The sequence below is a fragment of the Sorex fumeus genome, unplaced genomic scaffold, assembly GCF_029834395.1.
Source record: "Sorex fumeus unplaced genomic scaffold, SorFum_2.1 ptg000079l, whole genome shotgun sequence".
Taxonomy (NCBI): domain Eukaryota; kingdom Metazoa; phylum Chordata; class Mammalia; order Eulipotyphla; family Soricidae; genus Sorex; species Sorex fumeus.
Genome location: NW_026606136.1, coordinates 4,131,586 through 4,158,611, shown reverse-complemented (window position 1 = coordinate 4,158,611; position 27,026 = coordinate 4,131,586). Strand labels below are relative to the sequence as shown.

Below are 27,026 nucleotides of genomic sequence, written 5' to 3'. Positions count from 1 at the left end.
TAATAACTGAGAAAAATAATAAAGGTGTTTCCAACAAATACTCAATATTTCTGATAAACAGAACCCCATTTAAAGGAAATTCTGAAAGATGTCCTTAGTTGGTTTTTCTTTTGGTTTCTGGGTCACACCTAGCAGTGTTCAGGATTTACTCCTGGTCTGTGCTCAGGAATCATGCATATGGCCATATGGTGTACCAGAGACTGAACTCTGGTGGTCTACATACAAGGTAAGAACTCCACCTGCTGTATTATCACTCTGGCCCAAAAATATCCTTAGTTGGAAAGACAGTGATCCTGAACTGAAGCTCAGAGGTGGGAAAAGAGCATAACACTGTCACTATAAATGTCAATATGCAAACATGGCATAAAATAATGTTTTGTGTATTTTTAAAAAGTAAAACAGAATTAAAATACATTATAAAATAACAGAGTTGCATGGAAAATTATTAAAGTACTTTAAGGTTCTTATTAGGCATAATTAAGAAAAGGCTAATATATTCATTAATTTTAGGCTCTGACAATAATGTGAACATTTCTAAGGTAAATACTAAAATAATGCTCTGTAACAGTCATATTAGCAGCAATAAGACAACTATATCTGTTGCAATATTAGCTATCATAAGGTGGCTTTATTCAGTATGTGTGGCATTAAAATGGATCAGGTCAACTTTACCACAATTTTGTTTCTGTAAGGTGAAAGAGAAACAACTGGTGTTAAGGGAAAAAAATGAAAGCGGAAGTTAAGCCTAAAAAAATTAACAACTTATGCCCTATTCAGGTTAGTGGTATGGTAATTTCAAAATTTATTTAGTCAGGGTGGGAGAGATAGTAAAGCTTTCCTCGCAGGCAGTCAAATTGAGTCTAATCCCTGAGTACCTCCAGGAGTGATCTCTAAGCATAGAGCCAGGAGTAATTTCTGAGCACTGCCAGGTGTGACCTCGGACCCTGGGTCAAAAAATTTTTTTACTCTATTCATTATTAAGTCAGGAGGAAAAAAATACACACACACACACACACACACACACACACACACACACACAATTTTGTCATTGGTAGGCCAAAGTTAATACCAATTGGAAAAAAAAAAACCCAACAGATGGGGACGGGAGCGATACTACAGTGGGGTGTTTGCCTTGCATGCAGCAGACCTAGGTTTGATCCCAGCATCTCATATGGTTCCCTGAGCACCATCAGGAACCTGAGTAACTCCTGAGCATTACTGGGTGTGACCCCCCCCCAAAAAAAGAAAGGGAATTTAGGCAATGGTATATTTGCTGAGCTATTAGAAAATTTTGGTTATGACACATATCTGGGACACAATGCTGGCAACTGCGGCTCTGGCACTTAGTCCCCCAAGCACCACTAGGAAGGAGTGGCCCCTGAACACAGAACCAAGAGCAAGCCCTGGGCACTACTGGGTATGGCAAGACAACAGCAACAACAACAATAACAACACACACACACACACACACACACACACACACACACACACACACACACACTGTTCCTTTCAGAAGAAGATAATGAATACAGTCTCAGATTATCAGTACTGAAGGGGAATAAGGTAAAGGTAAAGGCCCTCCCGTTGATCGTCGATTTGCTCGAGCGGGCCCAGTAACGTCTCCATTGGAGACCTTGTTGTTACTGTGTCTGGCATATCGAATACTCTCGGTAGCTTGCCGGGCTCTCCGAGAGGGGCAGAGGAATCGAACTCGGGTCGGCCATGTTGGCCGCTTGTAAGGCAAACGCCCTACCCGCTGTGCTATCGCTCCAGAGGAATAAGATGTAGAAACAAAGTGCAGTCTGGTGCAAGCCATCTTAAGGCAGAATAGTCCCTTAGAAGGGAGACGATCTCTCACATCTCAGTAGTGCAGGGTATAGGACATGAATGCTAACCAAAAAAGCTAGATTATGTATGAAGTCGAACCATTTTTTTTTTTTGGAGAAGCAAAATAGTTTTATTGCAAGACATGTAGAGAGATGTGAGGTCAGAGAAAGAGGGAGACACGTGTTCAAAACGGAACGTGGTATTCTGCAGCTGGCGCAACAGTGCAGCAGGTAGGGTGCTTGCCTTGGACAGAACTGACCCAAGTTTAATCTCCAGCAATGCATACGCTCCCCCAAGCCTGCCAGGTCAGTTTCCCCAGTGCAGAGCCAGAAGTAAACCCCGAGTACCACAGAAAGATGGTGAGAGGGCTGTTTGTGCTCAATAGGCTGAGCATATACTTTGCATGCAGAAGACCCAGGTTTGATTCCCACAGCACATGCCCCTAAACATTTTCAGCAGTGACACCTGAGCACTGAGCTGGGCATAGTCCCTGAGCACTGCTAGGACTGGTATAGAAAATAGAACAAAAAGAGTCTTAAATGTACAAAATTTTCTTTTCCTGGACAAGTCCTCATTTTCTTTTGATTCTTATTAAGTGTTTACCTGAATTACATAAACTACTAACCAGCTATGCCTAAGATATTTTGGTCTTGTATAATTTCAGCAGGAATCCTGCTATTGAGTAATCAGATTTACGAGAAAAAAAAATTTACAATGAGTAGGGCACCTGCCTTGCACACAAATGACCTGAGTTCGTTTTCCGGCACCACATACGGTCCCCCAAGCCTTCCAGGAGAGTTCCTGGGTTCAATTCCTGGCACCCCATATGGTTCACCGAACCTTCCAGGAGTGATCCCTCAAAGTAGATCCCCAAGACAGGCTCACTGGGTACGACACAAAAACAAAAACTATGCTTTGAAGTACCCTGATTTACTAGTTCTTAATCATGTGATGATACACAGTTTGTGAAAACATGGCATATTTTAAGAACTTACAAACCCAACCCAGGGAGAACAGATAGTTATTCTTACAGTACTAGAAAACTACTTGGTACCTGACAGAAGGAACCAAAAATTTAAAAAAAGGAAGTCCTCTGCCCAAGACTGCCATCTTATGCTGCTACCATGCAATTTCAAGAGTAAGATATGTAACTGGTCCCATGATTTACGTACTTATGAATACAAAATATAAATTTTCTGGCATTAACTTCAGGAAGCCAAGATTGTAATTTGAGTTTAAGGTAGTTGCTGAAAATTGCTGAACTAGGTCATCACAAATGACAAACATTAATTACTACATTACTTCATTAAGTCACTATTATTTTGTTAAATCTGGTTCTTGGTTTTCATTGTCTTGTTTGTTTTTTGGACCACTCTGGGTACTGCACAGGGTTACTCCTGAGTCTATGCTCAGGGATCACTCCTGGTGATCCTTAGGGGACCCATCTATGGTGCCAAGGACTGAACTGGAGTCAGCTACAGGCAGGACAGTATCTTAACCACTGTACTATCTATGCAATCTCCTAAATTATAGGTTTTGTTTCAAAGAAGTGTACAAAACATTTTTTATAATAAAATACCAATAATTTTATACAATATGTGAAATAATCAAAGGTATACTGCCATTTCTGGTAACCTATTTTGTAAAAAATTATTAGAAACTAGTAAATGGCAGGGTACAGAATACACAAAAATTTGTTGTATTTTTATATACAAACAAGGGAACTAGTAGAGATCAAGGAAATAATCCCACTGGCAAGTTTATCATAATGAATAGAATACTGGTGCCATAACAAAGCAGGCGAAGAACTTGTTCCCTGAAAACTATAAGGACTGTTAAAAAGAAGAGATATCTTTATATTACATGCTCATGAATTCAAAGAATAATATTGTAAAGATTTATACGATCTGAAGAGAAACCAGAGTATGCAAGCTACTGAGAGTATTCGATATGCCAGACACAGTAACAACAAAGTCTCCAATGGAGACGTTACTGGGCCCGCTCGAGCAAATCGACGATCAACGGGAGGGCCTTTACCTTTTTACCTTTACCTTAATATTGTAAAAATGTCTTATTCAAAGTATTATAAATATTCAATGCAATATTTATGCACTGTCACTGTCCTCTCGTTGTTCATCAATTTGCTCAAGCAGGCCCAGTAACGTCTCCGTTGGAGACTTCGTTGTTACTGTGTTTGGCATATCGAATACGTCACGGGGAGCTTGCCAGGCTCTGCCGAGCGGGCGAGATACTCTCGGTAGCTTGCCGGGCTCTCCGAGAGGGGCGGAGGAATCGAACTCGGGTCGGCCATGTTGGCTGCGTGCAAGGCAAACGACCTATTCGCTGTGCTATTGCTCCAGCCCGATACTTATGCAATCCTGAGTAAAAAGATGAATGGAGGCATTGGGCTCCCTGGTTTCAAATGACCCCACTAACTTAAAATAATCAAAATAGAGTGGAATTAAAATAAAACAGACACAGATCAGTGAATCAGTACTGGGGAGCCCAGAATTAAATCCTTCTACATACAATATATAGACAATTAAGCTATCACAGAGGAGCCCAGAGGGAAAAAGTCACATGCAAAAAGTTAATTCCAAATGGACTAAGATTCGAACAGGCAGGATGTGGGTTCAAGAGGTAAAGCACATCACTTGCACAGGTGAAGTTCCACTCTGTGAGGACACAAAATGGCCCAAGAGCATTCCTTAGTGTAGCCCTGGTCATCCCCGAGTACTACCAGGTGTGGCCCCTACAAAACATAATAAAAATAAAAAGATCTTGAATATCAGATCTGAAATCATAAAAGACATCGATGAGAACAAAGGCAAAACACGAGTTATGTCTTCAGCATTTCCAGTCCGACAGCACGAGCCTGAACATAAAAATCAAACAAATGGGAATAAATCAAACTAAAATGCTTTAGCACAGTTTACTATTTAAAACAAAGGCATACAGACTGAGGCAATAGTACAGCAGGTAGGGTGCTAAGCAGGAGTAAGCTCTGAGCACCATCTGTTATGCTGTCCCCCAAAACAAAATGAAATAAAACCCACAGTCACCCTATGAGTGGAATAAAATAGTCACATACCTTTTTAAGTATATTACATCGATTAAAAGATGCATAAGAAACTCATCAAACACACCAACAAAATACCTACATCAAAAAAATGAGAAGGCAGCAGAAGGTTGAGGCACTTGTCTTGCAAGTAGTCAATGCCAGTTAGATCCCTGGCACTACATGATTTCCTGAGTACCAACAGCAGGAGTTATTCCTAAGCACAGAACCAGAAGTAGCCCCTGAAAACCAAAGAAGTGTATCAAATTCCTGGACCACCCCCCCACACACATCAAAAAATTAGAGAGAAAGAAGAGTTGAATAGACACTTCACGAAAACAAAAGACATGTAGATTGCCAACAGCAACATTAAAAAAATGTTCAGTATCACCTATTGTAAGGAAAAATACAAGACAAATTGCAATGAACTATCATGTCCTACCTGTAAGAATAGCCTGTTTTTAGAAAGTGAAAAACAGGAAGTCCAACCTCTAAAGAAATTTCTCAAAGTAACAAAAATAGAGCTACTATATGATCCTGCAATTTCACTAATGTATACATTCAACATTATAGATAGAATCCGGAGTTCTGATCTTTGTCAACGCTCAAGAATCAGGGACGCTGTCTCATTTGCCAAGACATCAAAAATCAGATGGGCTGGACACGTAATGAGGTTTACAGATAACCGCTGGACTAGAGCCATTACTGATTGGATTCCACGGGACATCAAAAGATCACGTGGACGCCCACCTACAAGATGGTCAGACTTCTTCGTCAAGACCCTGAATGATCGATTTGAGGCTCTGCATGTTCCTAGAACGAACAGATACCATTGGGCTACGCTAGCACGCAACTGGGATGAATGGAGACGTTACTGGCACCCGCTCGAATAAATCCATGAATAACGGGGATTAAGTGATTAAGTGATACATTCAACAAACATAAAGTAATCTAAAAATATATATGCACGCCTATATTCACTGAAGCATTATTTACAACAGCCAAGACATGGAAATATCCCACAAGTGCCCAAGTGAACAAAGAACTTATAGGATATATACACAATGGAATAGTATTTAGCAATAAGAAAATATGAAATCTTGCATTTTGCTACAAAATGGATGAAAATGGAGGGGTCATGCTAAGTGAAGTAAGTCAGAAGACAAACATCAGCTGATCTCACTTACATGTGTGCTACAAACAAAAAAAAGCACAGGAACAGACAAAGTCAAAAGAAAACAAATCCTTGAATTCTGACCACAGAACTGACAGCTGCATAGTATTCCATTGTGTAGATATGCCATAGTTTCTTTATCCATTTGTCTGTTCTTGGGCATTCAGGTTGTTTCCAGATTCTGGCTATGGTGAATAGTGCTATAATTGTACTACCACTTTAGTTCTGGTCTGTGTACTTCAATACTAGATATTCTCTCAGTACGATATCTTTTTTTAATACTCTCCTTTAGTGTTGGCTACTCACTCCTGCTTGGATAGTTTCATCTCTTAATGTTCTGTTATATTTTAGTTCCTCTGGCAATAAACCCTCACTGAGTAATCTTAAATTTAATATGTCACCTGTTTCGTGATAAACAAGAGATACTGACACATCAATAGATTCCATATCCAGAGATTTAAGTAAGCAATTAATTCTGGTGCTCAGAGAAGTCTGTAGCAGATATGTGTTCCACACACAGAGAAATTACATGTTATTTTTGAGTGTTCTGTGTAAGTGATAAGGACAAAAAGAATACTTAACAAAGAATGTAAACCATGGGAAGAAACTCCAGAACAAAACTTTAAGATGTGGAAACATCTGGCTATTTATAAATGAGATGCAAGACCCAGAGTATGACTCAGAGACCTTGAAAGTGTGAGACTGTAAATTTATTTCTTGGTGCTATTCAAAGTTCTGCAAGAATCCTTTTCAGAGATGAGAGTTAATGGCTTTCAAGGCAAACAAAAAGTGTTTTCTAGGGGTCAGAAAGATAGTACAGTGGGTAGGATATTTGCCTTGCACACAGAATCTGGGTTCAATTCTGGCCCCACATAAAGTCTCCCCAGTCCCTCCAAAAGTGATGCTGGAGCATGACCCAAAAACTGGCGGGGGAGAGGAGAGAGGAGAGAAAAGAAAAAACAGGCAAGAGGGGATGGAGAAGGGGGCGAGGGGAGGGAGGAAAGGAGGGAAGGGGGAAGGGGAAGGGGGAAGATAGGGGAGGGGGAGAGAGAGAGAGAGAGAGAGAGAGAGAGAGAGAGAGAGAGAGAGAGAGAGAGAGAAGAAATAAAGAGAAGTGCTTGGGGGACCTTATGTGGTGTCAGGGATCAAACCAGCATTGGGCCACATACAAGGAAAGTGTCTTAACTCCTGTACTATCTGTCTGGCCCATAAAAATAAAATTATCAAAAAGTACTGCAGAAACATAAAAGATCCTAAGAGTTGCATAAAAAAAAAAAAAGGAGTACCAAATGAAGGGTGTTGTGAGGGCCCTCCCAGGGTGGGAGAAGCATGCTAAAAGTAGTCGATAGACCAAACATGATTGCCACTCAAAGCCTCTCTTGCAAAACACAGTACCCAAAAGAAGAGAGAGAGAACAAGGGGGAATACCCTGCCACAGAGGCAGGATGGGACCGGGGGGGGTGGGATGAAGGTGGGGGGGATGCTGGGACCCATGGGGATGGATGACGGGCACTGGTGGAGGTATGGGGACTTGATCATTGTATAACTGAAACCCAAGAAAGAAAAAAAAAAAAAGGACAATCAACAATGGACAAATTCTCAGAAAAATATTTCATTCCAAGACTGAGTCAGGAAGAGACAGAAAACCTGAACAGACCCTTAAGACTAATAAAAGAGATAGTAACCAAACGTCTCCCTAAAAACAAAACAAAAAAAACCTCAGGACCAAAGTGCTTTAGCAGTAAATTTTTCCAAATGATCAAATAGCATCTCTCCTTCTTGGGGCTAGAAAGATAGTATAGCAAGGTGCTTATCTTGCACGTGACTGAAACAGGTTTGAAACTAGCACTGCATAACGCCACCCAAGCACCAACAGGAATGGTTCCTGAGCATGGGAGCTAGGAGTTAGCCCAATCACTGCAGGGTGTGGCCCCAAAACCAAAACATCAAAAACAAAAGCAAACAATACAAATACTTATCAAACATTTCCATAACGTTGAAAAGGAGGGAAAACTACCAAAAATACACATTTTATGAACCCAACAATACCCTGATTATAAAACCTGTATCAAAAAAAAATAAAAAACTATAGACCAAAGGTTTCCGAACTCACTTGTCCTTCTCCCCTCCTTCAGAAAAAAAGATCACTTACCTCCTCTAGAAATTTACCTCCTTTAAACAAACAGAAAGAACATCCTATCATATCTGATACTACTACCATGCCCTGGATTCTAGCTCCTCCCAGTGGGTGGTAGTGATTACTTTGGGAAATATTGCTCTGAAAAAGTATCTCTGACAAAGATGGATGCAAAAATACTCAACTAACAGCAAAATGAATTTAACAATACATTAAAAAAATTATACATCATGATCAAGTAGGATTTACTCAAGAGAAGCAGACGGTTTTACATTCACAAATCAGTAACACAATGCACTCACTACACACCAACAAGGGGACAAAATTTATCTGATCATTTCAATAGATACAGCTTTTGACAAGATTCAACATTTTTTCATAATTAAAAAAATCTAACAAAATGAATGTAGAAGGAGCATAGCTATATAAAGCAGCTATAGAGGATTAATCCACAGTCAACTTAAAAGTGAAAAACTGAAAAAAAAAATTCCTCTGTGATCAGAAACAAAGCACTGATGTCCAATTACATTCAATACAATGTTGAAAGATCTAGCAAGAACAATTAGACAAGCAAAGAATATAATGAAAAAAGTAACTGGAAAAGATGAAACTAAATTATCATTATTTGTTGATGATATAATATGTAGAAAATCATGAAGATTTCAATTAAAAAAAAAAACCTACGATAAAGAGACCAGAAAAATAGGTTCAGCAGTCTGAGTACATGATTTGTGCATGGCAGGCCTGGGTTTCACTCATGGTACTACACACATGGTCCCCCAAGCACAGTGGGAACTGTGAGGCCTTGAGTACTATTGAGTGTATCCCTGAAAAACAAAACCTACTAGGAATTAACATGTCAGTAAAGTGGCAGGCTACAATCATTTGATTTTTAAAAATCTGCTGCATTTTCAACTGCAATAAATGAATAGGAAAACAATACCATTTTCAATAGCATCGACAAAACTGAAGTATCTTGGTTATTTTATTTGGGGGGAGGGGTCATACCTGATTGTGCTCAAGGCTTATTTCTGGCTCTATGTGCAGGGGACAATTTGTGGTGCCAGTAGTCTAACTGGGGTCAGTTACGTGCAAGGCAAGCACCGTTTAACCTCTGTAGTATCCTCTAGCCCTGCCTTGAAATTTTGTTTTTCTTTTGGTTTCTGGATCACACCCACTAATGTTCAGGGGTTATTCCTAGCTCTGCACTCAGAAATCACTCCTGGAGGGCTTAGGGGCCCACACGGGATGCTGGGGATTGAACCCAGGATGGCCATGTTCAAGGCAAACGCCCTATCCACTATACTACTGCTCTGGTCCCTGCTTTGGAAGTTTTTACCTAAACACCTGAATGTAGATACTTTTAAAAGCGAAGACAAAACAAAGAGACTGAAAGATCTTATGTGTTCATAAATGAGAAGTATTAGCATTAAGTTGCTATATTTCCTAAATCAATATGCAGATTCAATGCTACTGCTATAAAAATCCCAGTGGCATTTTCCACAGAAATAGGGCAAAAGATAAAATAGGGCTACGTATGTGGAAGTATAAAAAACTCCAAATAATAAAAACATTCTTGAGAACAACAAAATGGAGATACTGTAATTCCTAATTTAAAACCACACTACAAAATGACACTACAATTTGGGTTTAATCTCAAATTAAAACAGCTTCATATTAAAATAAAAAGACACATAACTTAGCAAAATAAAACAGGCCAGGAACCGGAGCAATAGTACAGAGGGCAGGGCATCTGCCTTGCATGAGGCTGACCCAGACTCAATCCCTGGCATTCCATATGGCCCCCCAAGCACCACCAGGAGTAATTCCTGAGTGCAGAACCAGAAGTAACACCAAAGCACGCTTGGTGTCACCCAAAAAGAAAAATTAACAAAACAGAGAGGCCAGAAACAAAACCACAAATATAAGGGGTGAAGAGAATAGTACAGAAACAAGGTGCTTGCCTTGCATGTGGCCAACCCTGGTTCAATCCCTGGTGCTACATATAGACTCCTGAGTACTACCAGGAGTTATTCCTAAATACAGAGCCAAAGAGTAAGCCTTGAGCACTACTAAGTGTGGCCCAAAATCCAAAAAAATAAATTATTAACAAAAACCCCCAAACAAACCCTTTCATAATGTAGACAAATCTATTAGCAGTTGTTTTAAGTATTTTGCTCGGGACTCATTAGGTGCATATATGTTTAGAAGTGTGAGTTCTTCTTGATGTACATATCCCTTGATCATTAAGAAATGACTACTTTTCAGTCTGAGGTCTATGTTGTTTGATATGCCTCCCCTCACCCCACCCACCAGTCTTGTTCAGGAAGCTGCTTGCTTTTAGAATTGTCTTCCAAGCTTTGAATCTGTGTTTGTTCCTACTCTTCAAACACTTCTTGGAGGCAGCAGAATACTGGGTTTAATTTTCTAATCCATTCTGCCACTCTGTTTCTCTTAATTGGCTCATAGACAGTGAAGGAGATTACAGTTATAGAATTTTGTATCATCTTTCCTGAAGGAGTTTGGTGTTTGTGGGATTCGTCTAGTCTTAAACTAGTGCCTTTGGTTCTTCTTGTAAAGACAGTGTTGAGTACATGAAATTCCTGAGTTCTTTATCTGTGAAGTGTACTGTTTCTTCAAATCTGAATGAGAGTCTCACTGTCCGAAGTATCTTTGTTGAGACATTTATTTCACTGCCTTTCTTACTATACACCAACTATTGTCTTTGGGCCCGGAAAGTTTCGTTTGGTAAATCTGTTGTAAAGCTAAAGGATGCTGCTTTCTATGTATTTCCTTCTTTGATCTTGTTGCTTTCAGTGTACTATTTCTATGTTTTTCATCATTTTAATGAGAACGTCTTGGAGTAGTATTTGTACTTGGATCTCTTTTATCTGGTAGCCTTCGGGTCTTCTGGATCTGGGTGTATGCACTCTCCAGCTTTGGGAACATCTCAGCAATGATGTCTTTACCTATTGCTTCTTCAATGGGGTTGGTTTCCTGGTCCTCTGGGACCCCAATGATTCTTTTCATTTTTAAATTTAAATCATCATGAGATATAGTCACAAAGTTTTTCATGATTGAGTTTCAGTCATAAAATGTTCCAACACCCATCCCATCACGGGTGCACATTTCCTGCCACCAATGTCCCCAGTTTACCCCACCCCCTATCCTGTCCCCACAGGCTCTATGGCAGATAACTGTTCTTTCTCCTTCTGCTTTTCCCTCTCCCTCTCTCTCCTTCCCTCCCTGCCCCCCCCTTCTCACACACACAGACACATAAACAGACACACAAATATTTTCCTTTTAGGCACTGTGGTTTGCAATACTGTTACTGAAAGGGTATCATGCATATCACTTTATCTCCTTCCAGAACTCAGTTCTTGTCTAAAGTGATCATTTCCAGCAATCATTATCAGAGTGGTCCCTTCTCTGTCCTAACTGCACTCCCCCACCCTCTCGTTGGCATGCTCTCTACCATGGATCAGACCTCCTGACACTTGTTTCTACTATCCTTGGGTATTATTCACATATTATGTTTCTTTGTCTGTTTTTATCCCACAAGCAAGTGCAATCATTCTTTTTGTCCTTTCTCCTCTGATTTCATCCAACAGGATACCCAAAATGTACACAGATTTGTAAGCAAATTTCATTCCTTCATTTTTGCTAAGAGCTGCACTGTATTCCGCTGGGTAGATTCTTTATCCACTCATCCAGTCTTGGGCACTTGATTCTATTGTGAATGTACTGCAATGAACATAGGAGTGCAGGTGGCTTTCTGTGTTTTGTTTTTGGGCCACTGGGGTATAGTCCCAGAAGCAGGAATATACTTAGAATGTACATTAGGTAAAATAAGAATACAATTAAAATACACATCCTAAGCAGAATGATGAAAAATATAGAAATAGTACACTGAAAGCAGCAAGACTAAAGGACATTATATACAAAGTTGGGTTACAGGGAAGCTCAATTTCTACTTTTCTGAGCAATGTTCATTTTGTTCTCCAGAAAGGCTCGACCAATTGGCATTCCCACACCAGCAGTGAATAAAAGGCCCTTTCTTTCCACAACAACACCAGGACTGGTTGTTCTTTTTGATCTATACGAATCTAAGTGACATGACAGGATAGCTCATTGTTGTTTTGATCTGCACCTCCCCGATAATTAGTGATGTAGAGCACCTGACTTCATGCGCCTTTTGGTCATGGTGTTTCTTCTTTGAGGAAGTTTCTGTTTACCTCTTCTCATTTTTTTAATGAGATTGGATTTTTTTTTTTTTAATTCCACCATTGCCTTGTCTATCTTAGATTTTAACCCTTTATCAGATGAGGGTTGGGTAAACAGTTTTTCCCATTCCGTGGGCTGTCTTTTCATTCTGGTCATCGTTTCTGTTGAAGTGCAGAAGCTTCTGAGTTTAATGTAGTCTCATTTATTTAACATAACTTTCACTTGCTTGGTCAGTGGTGTTTCATCCTTGAAGATACCTTTAGCTTCAATGTCATGGAGAGTTCTGACTACATTTTCCGATTGTATCTTATGAATTCAGGTCTTATATCAAGGTCTGTAAGTTATTGTTTGATTTGATTTTTGTGCATGGCATTAGAAAAGAGGTCTGAGTTTTATTTTTTGCATGTAGCTGACTAGTTTTCCCAACACCACTTGTTAAAGCAGCTTTCCTTCTTCATATTTTTTGCTCCTTTACTGATCATGTACATGAGGGTCTGTCTCAGGATATTCAAGTCCATTCCACTGATCTGACGGTCTGTCTTTATTCCAGTATCATGCTGTTTTAATTACTACCACTTTGTAGTACAGTTTGAAATTGGGAAAAATGACGCCTCCCATCTTTTTCCCCAAAACTGCTTTAGCTATCCTAGGGGTTAGGGGGTTATTATTCCATACAATTTCAGGAGTGTTTAATCTATTTCTTTAAAAAATGACATGGGTATATTTACAGGGACTACATTGAAACTGTACAATGCTGTGGGAATAAGGGAACCATTGCCATTTTGATGATATTAATCCTCCCAATCCATGAGCAGGGGATGTGTTTTCACTAGCTCGTGTCCTCTTTTATTTTTTGAAGTAGGGTTTTGTAATTTTTTTATATGGGTCTTTCACCTCTCTAGTAAAGCTGATTCCAAGGTACTTGATTTTCTGAGGCACAATTGTGAACAGGATTGTTTATTAAGTACCTTTTTCTCTTTTATTATTTCCTATTTCATTACTGTATATAGGAAAGCCATGGACTTTTGCGTATTAATATGTAGCCTGACATTTTATTAAACAAATCTATTGTTTCTAGGAGCTTCCTGGTAGAGTTTTTAAGGTTTTCTAAATATAGTATCATGTCATCTGCAAATAGTGAAGCTTAACTTCTTCCTTTCCTAACCGTTCACCCTTGATAACTTTTTTTTCGTTTTGCCTAACTGCTATGGCAAGTACTTTCATTACTATACTGAAAACCAGTGGCAAGAGTAGGCAATCTTTCCTTGTGCCTGATTTTAGAGAAAAGGCTTTTAATTTTTTCCAATTGAGAATTATGTTTTCCATCAACTGGTGGTAAACATTGAGAATTCAAGAATTTTATTGTCAATGAGTGCTGGATCTTGTCAAATGCTTTGTCTGTACCTATTGATATTTTTTTTTTCTTTTACTGACATGGTATATTGTGTAAACTCAAAAAAGGGCGCAGCTGCAGTGGCGGTGGCTCTGTCTCTCCCGCTGCCTGCATTCGGTAGTCTCACCCTGCTTCCCCTACCCCAGGGAGGTTGATGGCGATGGGCAGGCGAAGGAAGGAAATGAGGGACAGGCTGGTTGGTCTTAGTTGCAGTTTATTCCAATCCTCTCTCCATCCACTCCAGTCTCTCTCCTCTGCCTCCTCCTGCCCATTCCACAGTCTCATTATATCTCCCAGGATGAAGGATTGGGGTAACAATTACACACAGGTGTGGTCACAATCAATAGGGGTAGAATTCTTTCCCTCAGGGAAAGCTGCTCCTAAGACAGATCCTCTCTCAGCAGGACGACCCACCCTAGAGAGGAATCCCATGGGTGTGTTTCTCCTCTCCTTGTCCAACATATAAGCATATATAATATAAACCATTTTGTATGGATATAGTAAGAAATACCCTAAACTTATAGAATTGCCCTCCTAGGGTATCTCGATCTCAGACTACGGTGCTCAGGCCAGATAGTCTTTCCCACCCCTAGCAGGATCCTAGTCTCGTCGTTACTTTTGGATCATGACAGCATTTGTCTATGATCAAACTCTTAACTTATAGTTAAGAAACGTGGCACTTTGGCCTGGCCCATTTCGATGCCAGGGTAGTTCACCACTTGCCCTGGGTCCATTCAGTCCCTCGTTGAGACCCTGCTTTTGGGGTGTTAGGAACTAAGGGCAATTGAGGCTTAAGTCGAGAAAGCAGATGCCCGGGAGTGAATAATATTCAAAGCCATTTAAATCCTAAGTTACAAAGCATAATGTTAATGGTCTTCCTGTATCTATACAAAAAGGACATTGCTTTAAAGTAAACTGTTCATATGGCATAAGGAGAGGAGAAAGGCAATATTAACTTACAATACAATTTCAGTGTCCTAGAAGGATCTGACCTTACAAAGGAACAGATACTGATTAGGGGGGAAATGCTGATGAACTGGTTGGGGAGGAAAGCATAGGGAAGAATTTACAGATAAACACAATGGAATGGAAGTGCCTTATGAACACTGTAATAAACCTGAGTTCCTCGTGGCAAGAGGGAAAGGGCAAACCAATGTTACGCCTAAAATATATGGAGCTATATTCCAACAGTATATTATGATGATTGACTTGTATATGTTAAAACACCCTTGCATTCCTGGGATGAATCTTTCTTGGTCATGGTGTACTTTGTTTTAATAAATTGTTGCTAGTATTTTGTTGAGGATCTATGCATCTGTGATCATCAAGGATATTGGCATGTAATTCTCTTTTGTGGTGTCTCTGTCTGCTTTGGATATCAAGGTGTTTGCTTCATAGAACCTGTTTGGGCATATGTTCAATTTTCTGGAAGAGCCTTAAAAGGACTGGCAGTAGGTCCCCTTTAAAAGTTTATTTGGGTCTGGGCTTTTGTTTGGGGAAAGACTTTGATTACCATTTAAATTCCCTCGATAGTGATACTTCTGTTTAGGTATTCCAAATCTTCTTGGTTCAGCCTTGGAAAGTTATAGGAATCCAAGAATAAATGTCTTCTAGGTTCTCCCATTTCATGGCATAAAGAGTCTCCAAGTAATTTTTGATGATCCTTTGAATTTCTGTGGTGTCTGTGGTGCTGTCCCCTCTTTCATTTCTGATTTGGTTTATTTATTGTCTTTCTTTGCAAGTCTTGCTAGCTAGACGTTTATCGGTTTTTTAAATTATTTTTTAAAGTCCTAGCTCTTGGTTTCATTAATCTTTTGGATTTTGGGGGGTATTCCAGTTCAGTAATTTTTAAAAAAAATTTTATTGAATCACCATGAGATAGTTGCAAGCTTTCATGTTTAGGTTACAATCACACAATGATCAAACACCCATCCCTCCACCAGTGCACATTCCCCATCACCAATATCCCTGATGTATTCCCCCTTTCCCATCCTCCCCGTCTCCATGGCAGACATGATTCCCCATAATCTCAGTTTAGTAATTTCTGCTCTAAGTTTCCTTATTTCCTCCTGCCTGCTTTGGGCTCCTTTTATTGGTCATTTTCCAGTTTCTTGAGTTGTGCAGTTAAGTTACTTAAGTGGGCCAGTTAATCCTTCCTGATGAATGCTTGCATAGCAATAAACTTTCTTCTTAACACCATTTCTGCTGTATCCCACAAGTTGTGGTAGGTAGTGTCCTCATTATCATTTGTTTTCACGAATCTTTAAATTTTCTCTTTGAGTTTCTCTGATCTACTAGTTGTTCAGTAATGAGCTATTCAATTTACAGGTGCTTGAGTTGTTTCTCCATTTGTTGGTGATTAACTTCTACTTTCAGTGCACCAATGGTCTGAGAAAATAGTTGATATGATTTCTATGCTCTTGGTTTCGTGGAGGTATGTTTTATGTTCAAGCATGTAGTATACTCTGGAGAATGTCCCATGTGCACTGAAGAAGAATGTGTATTCAGCCTTTTGAGGATGAAAGGTCCAATATATTCTAATAACACCTTTTCTTCAATTTCTTCCTTCAAATGAAGTATTTTCTTGCTGAGCTTTAGTTTAGTTGCTCTATCAAGAGGTGAAAAAGTGGTGCTGATATCTTCAACTACTATTGTGTTGCTATCAATGTCTTTATTCAAGTCTATTAGCAGTTGTTTTAAGTATTTTTTCTGGTCCCTCATATGCGCACATACATTTAGGAATGAGAGTTCTTGCTTACGTACATGTCCCTTGACTATTAAGAAATGTCCTTCACTGTTTCTTCCAACCTTTTTCAGCCTGAAAGGTATCTGAAACTATGTTGTCAGATACTAGTACAGCCACCCCAAACTTTTTGAGGGAGTTGTTTGCTTACAGAATTGTTTCCAACCTTTGACTTTTGAGTCTGAGTTTGCTCTGACTGTTCAAATATGTGTCTTGCAGGCAGCACAGTGATGGTTCAATTTTCTTTTAGTCCACTGACATTGAGAGATTGTTATGAAGTTGTGCTATCTTTTTAAAAAAAATTTTTATTAGTGAAACACAATGAGATACAGTTGTAGACTTACAAATGTTTGTGCTTGGGTTTCAATTATACAATGTTCAAGTACCCATCCCTCCACCAGTGCCCTTTTTCCACTAGCACTGATCCCAGTATCCCTCCCACCCCCCTTCTGCCACATCCCACCCTGCCTCTGTGGCAGGGCATTCCCTTTTGTTCTCTCTCTCCTTTTGGGTGCTGTGGTTTGCAAAAGAGGCATTGAGTGGCAATCATGTTCGGTCTATAGTCTACTTTCAGCATGCATCTCCCATCCTGGGAGGATCCTCCCAACACCCTTTATTTGGTGCTCCCTTCTCTATCTGAGCTGCCTTTTCCCCTAGCATGTGTGGCTGGCCTCCAAGCCATGGAGTAATCCTCCTGGTGTTGATCTCAGCTATTCTTGGGTATTAATCTCATATTTTGTTACTTTATATCCCCCCAGATGAATGCAATCTTTCTATGTCTATCCCTCTCTTTCTGACTCATTTCGCTTAACATGATACTTTCCATGTTGTACCACTTGTATGTAAATTTCATGACTTTATCTTTTCTAACAGCTACATAGTACTCCATTGTGTAGATGTACCAAAGTTTCTTTAGCCAGTCATCTGTTCTTGGGCATTCAGGTTTTTTTCCAGATTCTGGCTATTGTAAACAGTGCTGCAATGAACAAACAAGTGCAGATGTCACGTCGACTATACTTTTTTTGCCTCTCTGGGATATATTCCCAGGAGTGGTATTGCTGGGTCAAAAGGGAGCTCAATTATTAATTTTTTGAGAATCGTCCATACTGTCTTCCAAAGGGGCTGAGCCAGTCAGCATTCCCACCAGCAGTGAAGGAGGGTCCCTTTCTTGCCACATCCTTGCCAACACTGGTTGCTTTTGTTCTTTTGGATGTTGGCCTGTCTCTGTAGTATGAGATGATATCTCACTGTTGTTCTGATCTGCATCTCCCTAATGATTAATGATGTAGAGCATTTTCTCATGTGCCTTTTTGCCATTCGAATTTCTTCTTTGAGAAAGTTTCTGTTCATTTCTTCGCCCCATTTTTTTATGAGGTTGGATGTTTTCTTCTTGCGGAGTTCAACCAGTACTTTGTATCCTTGATATCAACCCTTTGTTGCATGTGTATTGGGCGAATATCCTTTCCCATTCTGTAGTCTGTCTTTGTATTTTTGGTCACTGTTTCTTTTGAGGTGCAGAAGCTTCTGAGTTTAAGATAGTCCCATTTCTCTATCTCTGTTATCACTTGCTTGGCCAGTGGCATGGCATCTTTGAAGATACCATTAGCTTCAATGTAAGGAGGGTTTTGCCCACTTTTTCTTCAATGTACCTTAAGGATTCCAGTCTGATGTTGAGATCTTTAATCCATTTTGATCTTACTTTTGTACATGGTTTTAGGCAGAGATCTGAGCCCATTTTTTTTTTTTTTTGCCTGAGTTTTGCCAGCACAATTTGTTAAAGAGGCTTTCTTTGCTCCACTTAACATTTCTTGCTCCCTTGTCAAAGATTAGATGATCATATTTTTTTTTTTTGGCTTTTTGGATCACACCTGGCAATGCATAGGGGTTATTCCTGGCTCTGCACTCAGGAATTACCCCTGGCAGTGCTCAGGGGACCATATGGGACGTGTGCAAGGCAAACGCCCTACCTGCTGTGCCATTGCTCCAGCCCTGATGATCATATGTTTGGGGGGAGATGTCAGTGTATTCAACCCTGTTCCATTGGTCTGCAGCTCTGCCTTTGTTCCAGTACCATGCTGTTTTAATTATTACTGCTTTGAAGTAGAGTTTGTAGTTAGGGAGGTTGATTCCTTCCATTTTCTTTCCCCCAAGAATTGTTTTAGCTATTTTTGGGGGCTTATTGTTCCATATGAATTTCAGAAGTGTTTGCTCCATTTCTTTGAACAATGTCACGGGTATCATTATAGGGATCACATTGAATTTGTACAATGCTTTGGAAAGTATTGCCATTTTGACAATGTTAATTCTCCCGATCCATGAGCAGGGGATATCTTTCCATTTCCTCTTCTCCTCTTTTATTTCCTGAAGTAGCGTTTTGTAGTTTTCTTTGTAAGGTCCTTTACTTACTTAGTTAAGCTGATTCTTAGGTACTTGATTTTCTGAGGCAAAATTGTGAACAGGATTGTTTTTTTCATGTCACTTCTTCTCTCTCACTATTTGCGTATAGGAAAGCCATGGACTTTTGGGTATTGATTTTATAGCCTGCAACTTTACTATTAAAGTCTATTGTTTCTAGGAGTTTCTTGGTAGAGGTTTTAAGGTTCTCTTAGTATCATATCATCTGCAAATATTGAGGGCTTGATTTCTTTCTTTCCTACCTGAATGCCCTTAATCTTTTTCTTGCCTAACTGCTATTGCAAGTACTTCCAGGACTACATTGAACAGCAGTGGAGAGAGTGGGCATCCTTGTCTCATCCCTGATCTGAGAGGGAAGGCTCTCAGTTTTTCCCCATTGAGGATGATGCTTGCTGTAGGCTTGTGGTAGATCGCTTTAACTTAATCACTTAATCACTTAACTTCCTGTTAGTCATCGATTTGCTCGAGCGGGCGCCAGTAACGTCTCCATTTGTCCCTGTCGCGTGCTAGTGTAGCCCAATGGCATCTGTTCGCTCCGGGAACATGAAGGGCCTCAAACTGATCGTTCATGATCTTGACGAAGAAGTCTGACCATCTAGTAGGTGGGCGGCTGCGCGGTCTTTTGACATCCCGTGGAATCCAGTCGGTAACAGCTCTAGTCCAGCGGTCATCTTTAAATCTCATTACGTGACCAGCCCATCTGATTTTCGACACCTTGGCAAATGAGACAACATCCCTGATTCTTGATCGTCGACGCATGTCAGAACTCCGGATTCTTTCTCTCATTTGAGTGAAACGTGATATTCCAAGCATAACTCTTTCTATTCTTCTTTGGGAGACCTGAATAGCGTTCTCATCTTGTTTGCGTAGGGCCCAGGTCTCTGAGGCATATGTTAATGCAGGAAGAACAGTGGAATCAAAGAGATGTGCCCGGAGCCGGAGGTTCTTCGTCCTCTTAGCTATTTCTTCGACGTTCTTGAAGGCGTTCCAAGCCGCTCTCTTCCTCCTGCGCAGCTCAGGTGCCAGGTCATTTGTCATGTTGACCTCTCGACCTAGGTACACATAGCTGTTGCATTCGGAGATGGTCGTTCCTTTGAGAGCGAATGGGGCGTCAGGAACGAGGCTGTTTCTCATAAACATTGTCTTCGTAAGATTCAGCTGTAGTCCTACCTTTCCACACTCGCTTTAACTATATTGAGGAAAGTCTCCTCTATATCCATTTTGGCAAGGGTTTTCATCATAAACGGGTGCTGGATCTTGTCAAATGCTTTCTCTGCATCTATTGACATGATCATACGGTTTTTATTTTTTCTTTTGTTGATACGATGGATTATGTTGATGGATTTCCGAGTGTTAAACCATCCGTGCATCCCCGGGATGAATCCCACTTGGTCATGGTGTATGATCTTTTTGAAGAGTTATTGGATTCTATTTGCTAATAGTTTGTTGAGGATCTTTGTGTCTGTGTTTATCAGGGATATCGGCCTATAATTCTCTTTCTTTGTGGTATCTCTGTCGGCTTTTGGTATCAGGGTGATAAGTGTTCATAGAAACTGTTCGGAAGTGTTTTTGATATTTCAATTTCGTGGAACAGCTTAAAGATGATTGGCAGTAAGTCCTCTTTTAAGATTTGGAAGAATTCACTAGTGAATCCATCTGGGCCAGGACTTTCGTGCTTGGGAAGACTTTTTATTACCATTTCAATTTCCTTGATGGTGATAGGTCTGTTCAGGTACTTCAGGTCTTCTTGGTTCAGCCTTAGGAGGTTATAGGAATCTAGGAATTTACCCATTTCCTTTAAGTTTTCATGTTCCGTGGCATAAAGCTTCTCAACGTACTCTCTGAGGATCCTTTGAATTTCTGTAGTTTCTGTTGCAATGATCTCCTTTTCATTTCTGATTCAGGTTATTAGGGTTTTCTCTCTCCCTTTCTTTGTGAGTTTTGCTTAGAGGCTTATGGGTCTTGTTTATTTTCTTGTTTATCGATCTTGTTTATTTTTTCGAAGAACCAGCTCTTGGTTTCATTGATCTTTCAGATTGTTTTTTGGCTTTCCATCTTGTTAATCTCTGCTCTGAATTTTATTATTTCCTTCCTTCTGTTTGGATTGGGGTCCTTTTGTTGGTTATTCTCCAAGCTCTTAAGCTGTGAGGTTAGGTTACTTATGTGGACTTGCTCCTCCCTCCTGAGCAATGCTTGCAGAGCTATAAACTTTCCTCTTTACACAGCTTTTGCTGTGTCCCGTAAGTTTTGGTAACTTGTGTCCTCATTTTCATTCATTTCCAGGAATCTTATGATTTCCTCTTTGATTTGCTTTCTAAGCCACTCGTTGTCCAAAAGTGAACTGTTTAATTTCCAGGTGTTTGATTTAGTTTTCTGTTTGTGTGTGTGATTTACTTCTAATTCCAGTGCATTATGGTCTGAGAAGATTGTTGATACAATCTCTATCCTCTTAATATTATGGAGGTATGTTTTGTGGCTATTTGTGGTCTATCTTGGAGAATGTTCCATGCACACTTGAGAAAAATTTGTATTTAGTTTTTTGAGGGTGAAGTGTCCTGTATATATCTACTAAGTCCCTTTCTTCCTTTTTTTCCCCCCTCAGATGAAGTATGTCCTTCCTAAGCTTGAGTCTGATTGATCTATCGAGAGGTGATAAAATGATGTAAAAAACTAGCACTGTGTTGCTATCAATGTCTTTCTCCAAGTCTATGAGTAGTTGTTTTAAGTACTTTGCTGGTCTCTCATTAGGTGCATATACATTTACTATTGTAATTTCTTCCTGTTGTACAGATCCCTTAATCAATAAGAAATGGCTTTCACTGTCTCTTGTGACCTTCTTCACTCTGAAATCAATGTGGTCTTTGATCTTGCTGCTTTCAGAATTCTATCTCTAGTTTTCATCATTTTGATGAGGATGTGTCTTGGAGTATTTTTATTTGGATTTCTTTTAGCTGACACTTTGGGCCTCCTGAATCTGGGTGCATGCACTCTTCGGCAATGAAGATTCTTTATCAAGGTTTTCTTCCTGCCCCTCTGGAAGCCCAATGAGTCTTATGTTGTTCCTCATGAATTCATCCCAAAGTTCTGTGATCTTCTGATGTATTTTTGAGGCTTTTTCTCATCTTCTGCTGTTGTCTGGAGATTTTTCTTTTTTCTTTTTTTTCTTTTTGTGTGTGTGTGTGTGTGTGTGTGTGTGTGTGTGTGTTTGCTTTTTGGGTCACACCCAGCTATGCATGCACTCTGGAATTACTCATGGCGGTGCCTGGGGGATCATCTGGGATGCTGGAAATCAAACCCGGGTCGGCCACATGCAAGGCAAATGCCCTGCCCACTGTGCTTTTGTTCTAGCCCGTCTGGAGGTTTTCGGGACCTCATCTTGGAGGTTACTGTCCTTAGCAGCTATTATTTTCTGAACCTCGTCTTGCAAGACACTGTCCTTAGCAGCTATTATTCTGCTGCTGAGGCCTTCCAGTCAGTTTTTCATTTCACCTATTAAGTTTTTCAGATCTGTCATTTCTGTCTGTAGTTCACTCACTTGTTTTATTGGTGGTCCATTCCATTGTTTCTTTGATCACCTTTTACATCCTCAACAATTCCTCTCTAAATTCCTTATCAGAGAGAGTAAGCTCACTATTTAGCTCATTATTACTGGTTGAGTCTTCGAGGAGGCTAGCATTATCTTCACTCACTAAACCTGGTGGGGTTCTGCATTACTTCACCATTGAGACCTTTGCAGTCTGGAGTCCTTTCTACTTTGATGTTGTGTGGTTAGGTGCCTATAGTTAGGTTGTCTTCGTATATTTACAGTGAGTTATGGAGAGGTGAAGATATGCACAAGTGCTCCACTATACTCTGCTCCCATGCTTTTTGTGGGTGGGGTACAACCCTGACCTGGGGGCAAAATGGTGATTCTGAGCAAACAGCAGGACCCCCAACCCAGAGCTGCTGAACCTCCTCCTGAAACTCCTCCATGTTCTGGGATTGTGGTTTGACAGCGTCAAGTCAGGGTAGCTAACCTCCCCTTCTTTTTCCACTTCACAGGCAGGGGGGTAAAAACAGCAATCCTTAGATAAAAGGAAGACCTCCGACACCACTGAACTTCCTCAGTTTTCTGTTATTTCTGTTTGTAGTTTTCTCATTTCTGCTCAGTTTACTGGTCTGTTCCACTTATTTCTTTGAGCTCTTTCAAGATCCTCAATATCTCCTTTCTAAAGTCCTTATCAGAGAGGTTACAGAACTTGCTATTATCGGTTGTCTCCAGGGCTACCATTTTCATTCACTAAGCATGGTGGGGTGACTTTTTGCTGCTGGGGGTGCTTCTTGTATGTTGTTCTGTGGCAAGGTGACTGAAGTTGGGATATCTTTGTATCTCACAGTGAGATATGAAGAGGTGAAGAAATGTATGGCCACATAATGGCCATCCACTCCACAGGGGTCCTGACTTGGGGGGAGAGGTGGATAGTGACCCTGAACAACAAACAAACAGTACCCTGACACTGCACTGCCTCTGTTTCTTGGACTGGCTGAGAACTGCTGAAGACCTCCTTCGCTCCTGATCTCCTGAGCACCACTTTAGAGTACCCCCAAATTTTAAAAAGTAAAGAAAGATTTAACTATACCAAAAGAGATTATTTTAATTCTTATAACTTCACTGAATTTTTGGCAAGATACTTAATGGAGAATTTTCCTCTAACATCTTATTTTGCCTGTTTATTAATGATAAGTAGAGGACACATAAATGCAAAATTGGAGAAGCAATTCAGATTTTTTTCAATTTCCTACCAGTTATTCTTTTTTTTCAAGGTGGGGGAAGAGGCCTCCCAAATGGTTCTTGGGGCACATGATACATGAAAAAATGGAACTCCATCCATCCCTTTGAGCCATCTCCCTAGCTCTCCATATAGCCATTCTACATTAGATTTTCCCCTCATCACTTAAAAAAAAATTAAAAACTGGAATTTACTGACCTTTCTCCGCATCATGGACTTGTTCTCTGGGTTTTTGGTATTTTTTTTTCTCATTTGTTTTTTTTAAAAAAAAAAATCCCGGTGCCATTATTTACAGATAACAAGGATGGCCTATTATGCATGATTATGAGTTCTAGAGTCAAACTGCCTATTAGTTCTTGTTTCAAATCTTATCATAACCACTCAAAATATGCCTAACCTTAGTAAATTATTTAATTTCTGCGCCTCTGGATAAACAAATACATTTAAGATATTCAGAACTAAACCCAACTAAGTCGTGCTCAATATATGCTACCATTTTAAAAACAAAAACAAAAAAACCTAATCCTGGGGCTGGAGAGAGAGTACAGCAGGTAGGATGCTAGCCTGCATACGGCCAACCCAAGTTTGATCCCCAGCATTCCATATGGTCCCCTAAGCATAACCAGGAGTAATTATTATGTGCAGAGTCAGGAATAATCCCTGACTATTGCCAGGTGTGACCCCAAAACAAACAAAAAATCATTGTAATACTATTACTTCTTATTGTCTTTTCCTTTAACGCTCTTATGTCAAGAAAGATACTAAATCCAGGCAATTTCTCCAAGAATAATCTGACATCTCTATGTTTTTGGTGGCCAGCAGCAGCAGTCAAGATATAACTTTCTTCCTACAAACCGTCCTTTTCGTTTTGTTCCCCACCCCTATCCATTACATACTGTCAGATCAATCCATTAAATCCCTTCCCTATAACAGAAGTGGTGCTTTAAGGCTCTGCTCAAAGAAAGTAAGTATTCCATAATTTTCTGGTTTCCCAATTAATCACTATTAAAAAAACACACTGGATTTGAGCACTGCAAGCCAGAACACTACTGAGGGAGAATGACATAATCAAGTCAAAATACCACTGAGGGAGAATGCCAAAAAAAAATTTTTCAAGGAACGATAAGATAGTAGAAAGTCTTTAAATTGATATTATTTTTTAATTGAGAAGGAGGGGCAGAGACTCACATGCAGTGCTCAGGAGTCTGAGCTCCTCCCAGCAATTCTAGGTCAACTAGAAAATAGGACTGGTAGTTCGATGTTATGCCGTATTGCTCAGGCCCTGCCATGCTAGGGGTTAATTACCTTAGGCACGCCTCCAAGACTGCATCCAGTGTTAGTCAAATGGTACTGGAGATTGGACCAAGGTTGGCCACATGCAAGAAATGCACCTTAATCCCTGAACTATCTCTCTAGCCAATGTTTTTATTTTTTATATGGGAGTCAGATTCAGAAGAGCTAGGGAAGGCTAAGTATTGCAGGCGTAGGGGATGATAGGAGAGGGATTCACAGTTTCTTATATCAGCAGTCACTCACAACAAAGATTAAGATTTGACTTAATATAAAAATTATCAGTTTTTTAAGTGATCGCTTAAGTCTCTGGATCCTAATCTTTGTTATAAATAAAATGTTATGTAAGTACTATAAACATATATTCCTAGGCCCTAAAACAGGATTCTTTCCTGATAAGCCTAGAGTAAGCAAAGATCTCCAGAAAATTAATACCAATGACGAAAGTGGCAGATAAGAACTTGTTACCATCTTGAACAAATAATCTCTGCACAGTCATCCCTGATTTTAAATCTCTGACTCTATTCTGCTCTTCTATTTACTTTTTTTTTTTTTGCAGTGCTAAAAACTGAACCGAGGGTCTCATAAATGCAAGGCAAGTTCTCTACCACTAATCCATCTTTAGATTCTGTAATTCTATTGCAAAACTATACAAATCTATATAAAACACAGCTAATTTAAAACTTGTAATTCACTTAATACTTCTAGAAATCTAGAAACTTTTTGGAAATTATTTAAACATATTGCTGGAGCGATAGCACAGCGGTAGGGCGTCTGCCTTGCACGCAGCCAACATGGCCAACCTGAATTCGATTCCTCCGCCCCTCTCGGAAAGCCCGGCAAGCTACCGAGAGTATCTCGCCCGCACGGCAGAGCCTGGCAAGCTCCCCGTGACGTATTCGATATGCCAAACACAGTAACAACAAAGTCTCCAATGGAGACGTTACTGGGCCCGCTCGAGCAAATAGATGATCAACGGGAGGGCCTTTACTTACTTTACTTATTATTATTATTTGTAGCTTCAAATAATCTGGTTTAGTGTTTAAAATATTATAAAACAAGTTTCACAATATTACATTATGAACTGATACATTGGTGATAATGCATTTGGATCCAGAAATTTGTTATGGGCATACATATTTATACAAGCTGCTCTAAAAAAATAGCTTCTAGAAATTTGAACAACATGAATTTTAATTTTTTTTTTTACATTTACCTTTTTTCTTCTTTTGCTCTCAGCTGCTCTTCCTGTCTCAAAACTTGAACCATTATAGATTCAAAAACTCCACTTGTCAAGCCTGCCAAACTTCGTGATGTTGACCGGCGCCTTGTTGAAGTACATGCAGTTCCCTTTTCATCCTCCAATCCATAATAGCCTCTAGATGTAACTGCTATCGTTGTCTTTTCTCTCAAGTGCCTTGGAGAAGAACAAGTAAATCACAAGGTCAAATCTTCTGGGTAAGCAATAATCCCCCCTTAACCAGCATTTAAAAAGAATCTCTTGCTAATTATACTATAATTAACTCCCTTGAGCTATTCTCCAAAATTTTAGTCTCTATATAATTACTAATTCTTTATTATGCTGAAGCATTAAAATTAAGCACTAGTTCTATAATGGAAAAAGTTTGTTTACAAAATTAAAGATAGCTAATATTTACTTCTCTTTACATATCTGACACTGCTTATCAATGATTTGGAAAAACAAAAAAATAAATAAATGGGAGGGAAAAAACATGATGCTGTGGTTGAAACGACAGTACAGAGGACAGAGGTCAGGGCACTTGCCTTGCATGCCTCTAACCCAGATTTGATCACCAGTCTCCCAGTCTCCCAATCTCTCCCTGAGCACAGAGCCAGATGTAAACCCTGAACACAGCCAAGTATGACCCCAAAACACACACACACACACACACACACACACACACACACGCACGCAACACACACACACACACACTCTCTCTCTCTCTCTTCTCCCTCCCATGTGTGTACATAAACT

The 27,026-nt window shown here is 39.9% G+C and overlaps 1 protein-coding gene across 1 annotated transcript in view; it reads right to left on the bottom strand.

Annotated features, from left to right (window-relative positions):
- BRD10 (bromodomain containing 10) overlaps positions 1-27,026 on the bottom strand; it is a 107,706-nt gene that overhangs the window by 56,272 nt on the left and 24,408 nt on the right. The window contains exon 2 of the mRNA XM_056130528.1: positions 26,247-26,447. Within this exon, the coding sequence (XP_055986503.1) occupies positions 26,247-26,447 (201 nt within the window). The remainder of the gene's footprint in view (positions 1-26,246; positions 26,448-27,026) is intronic.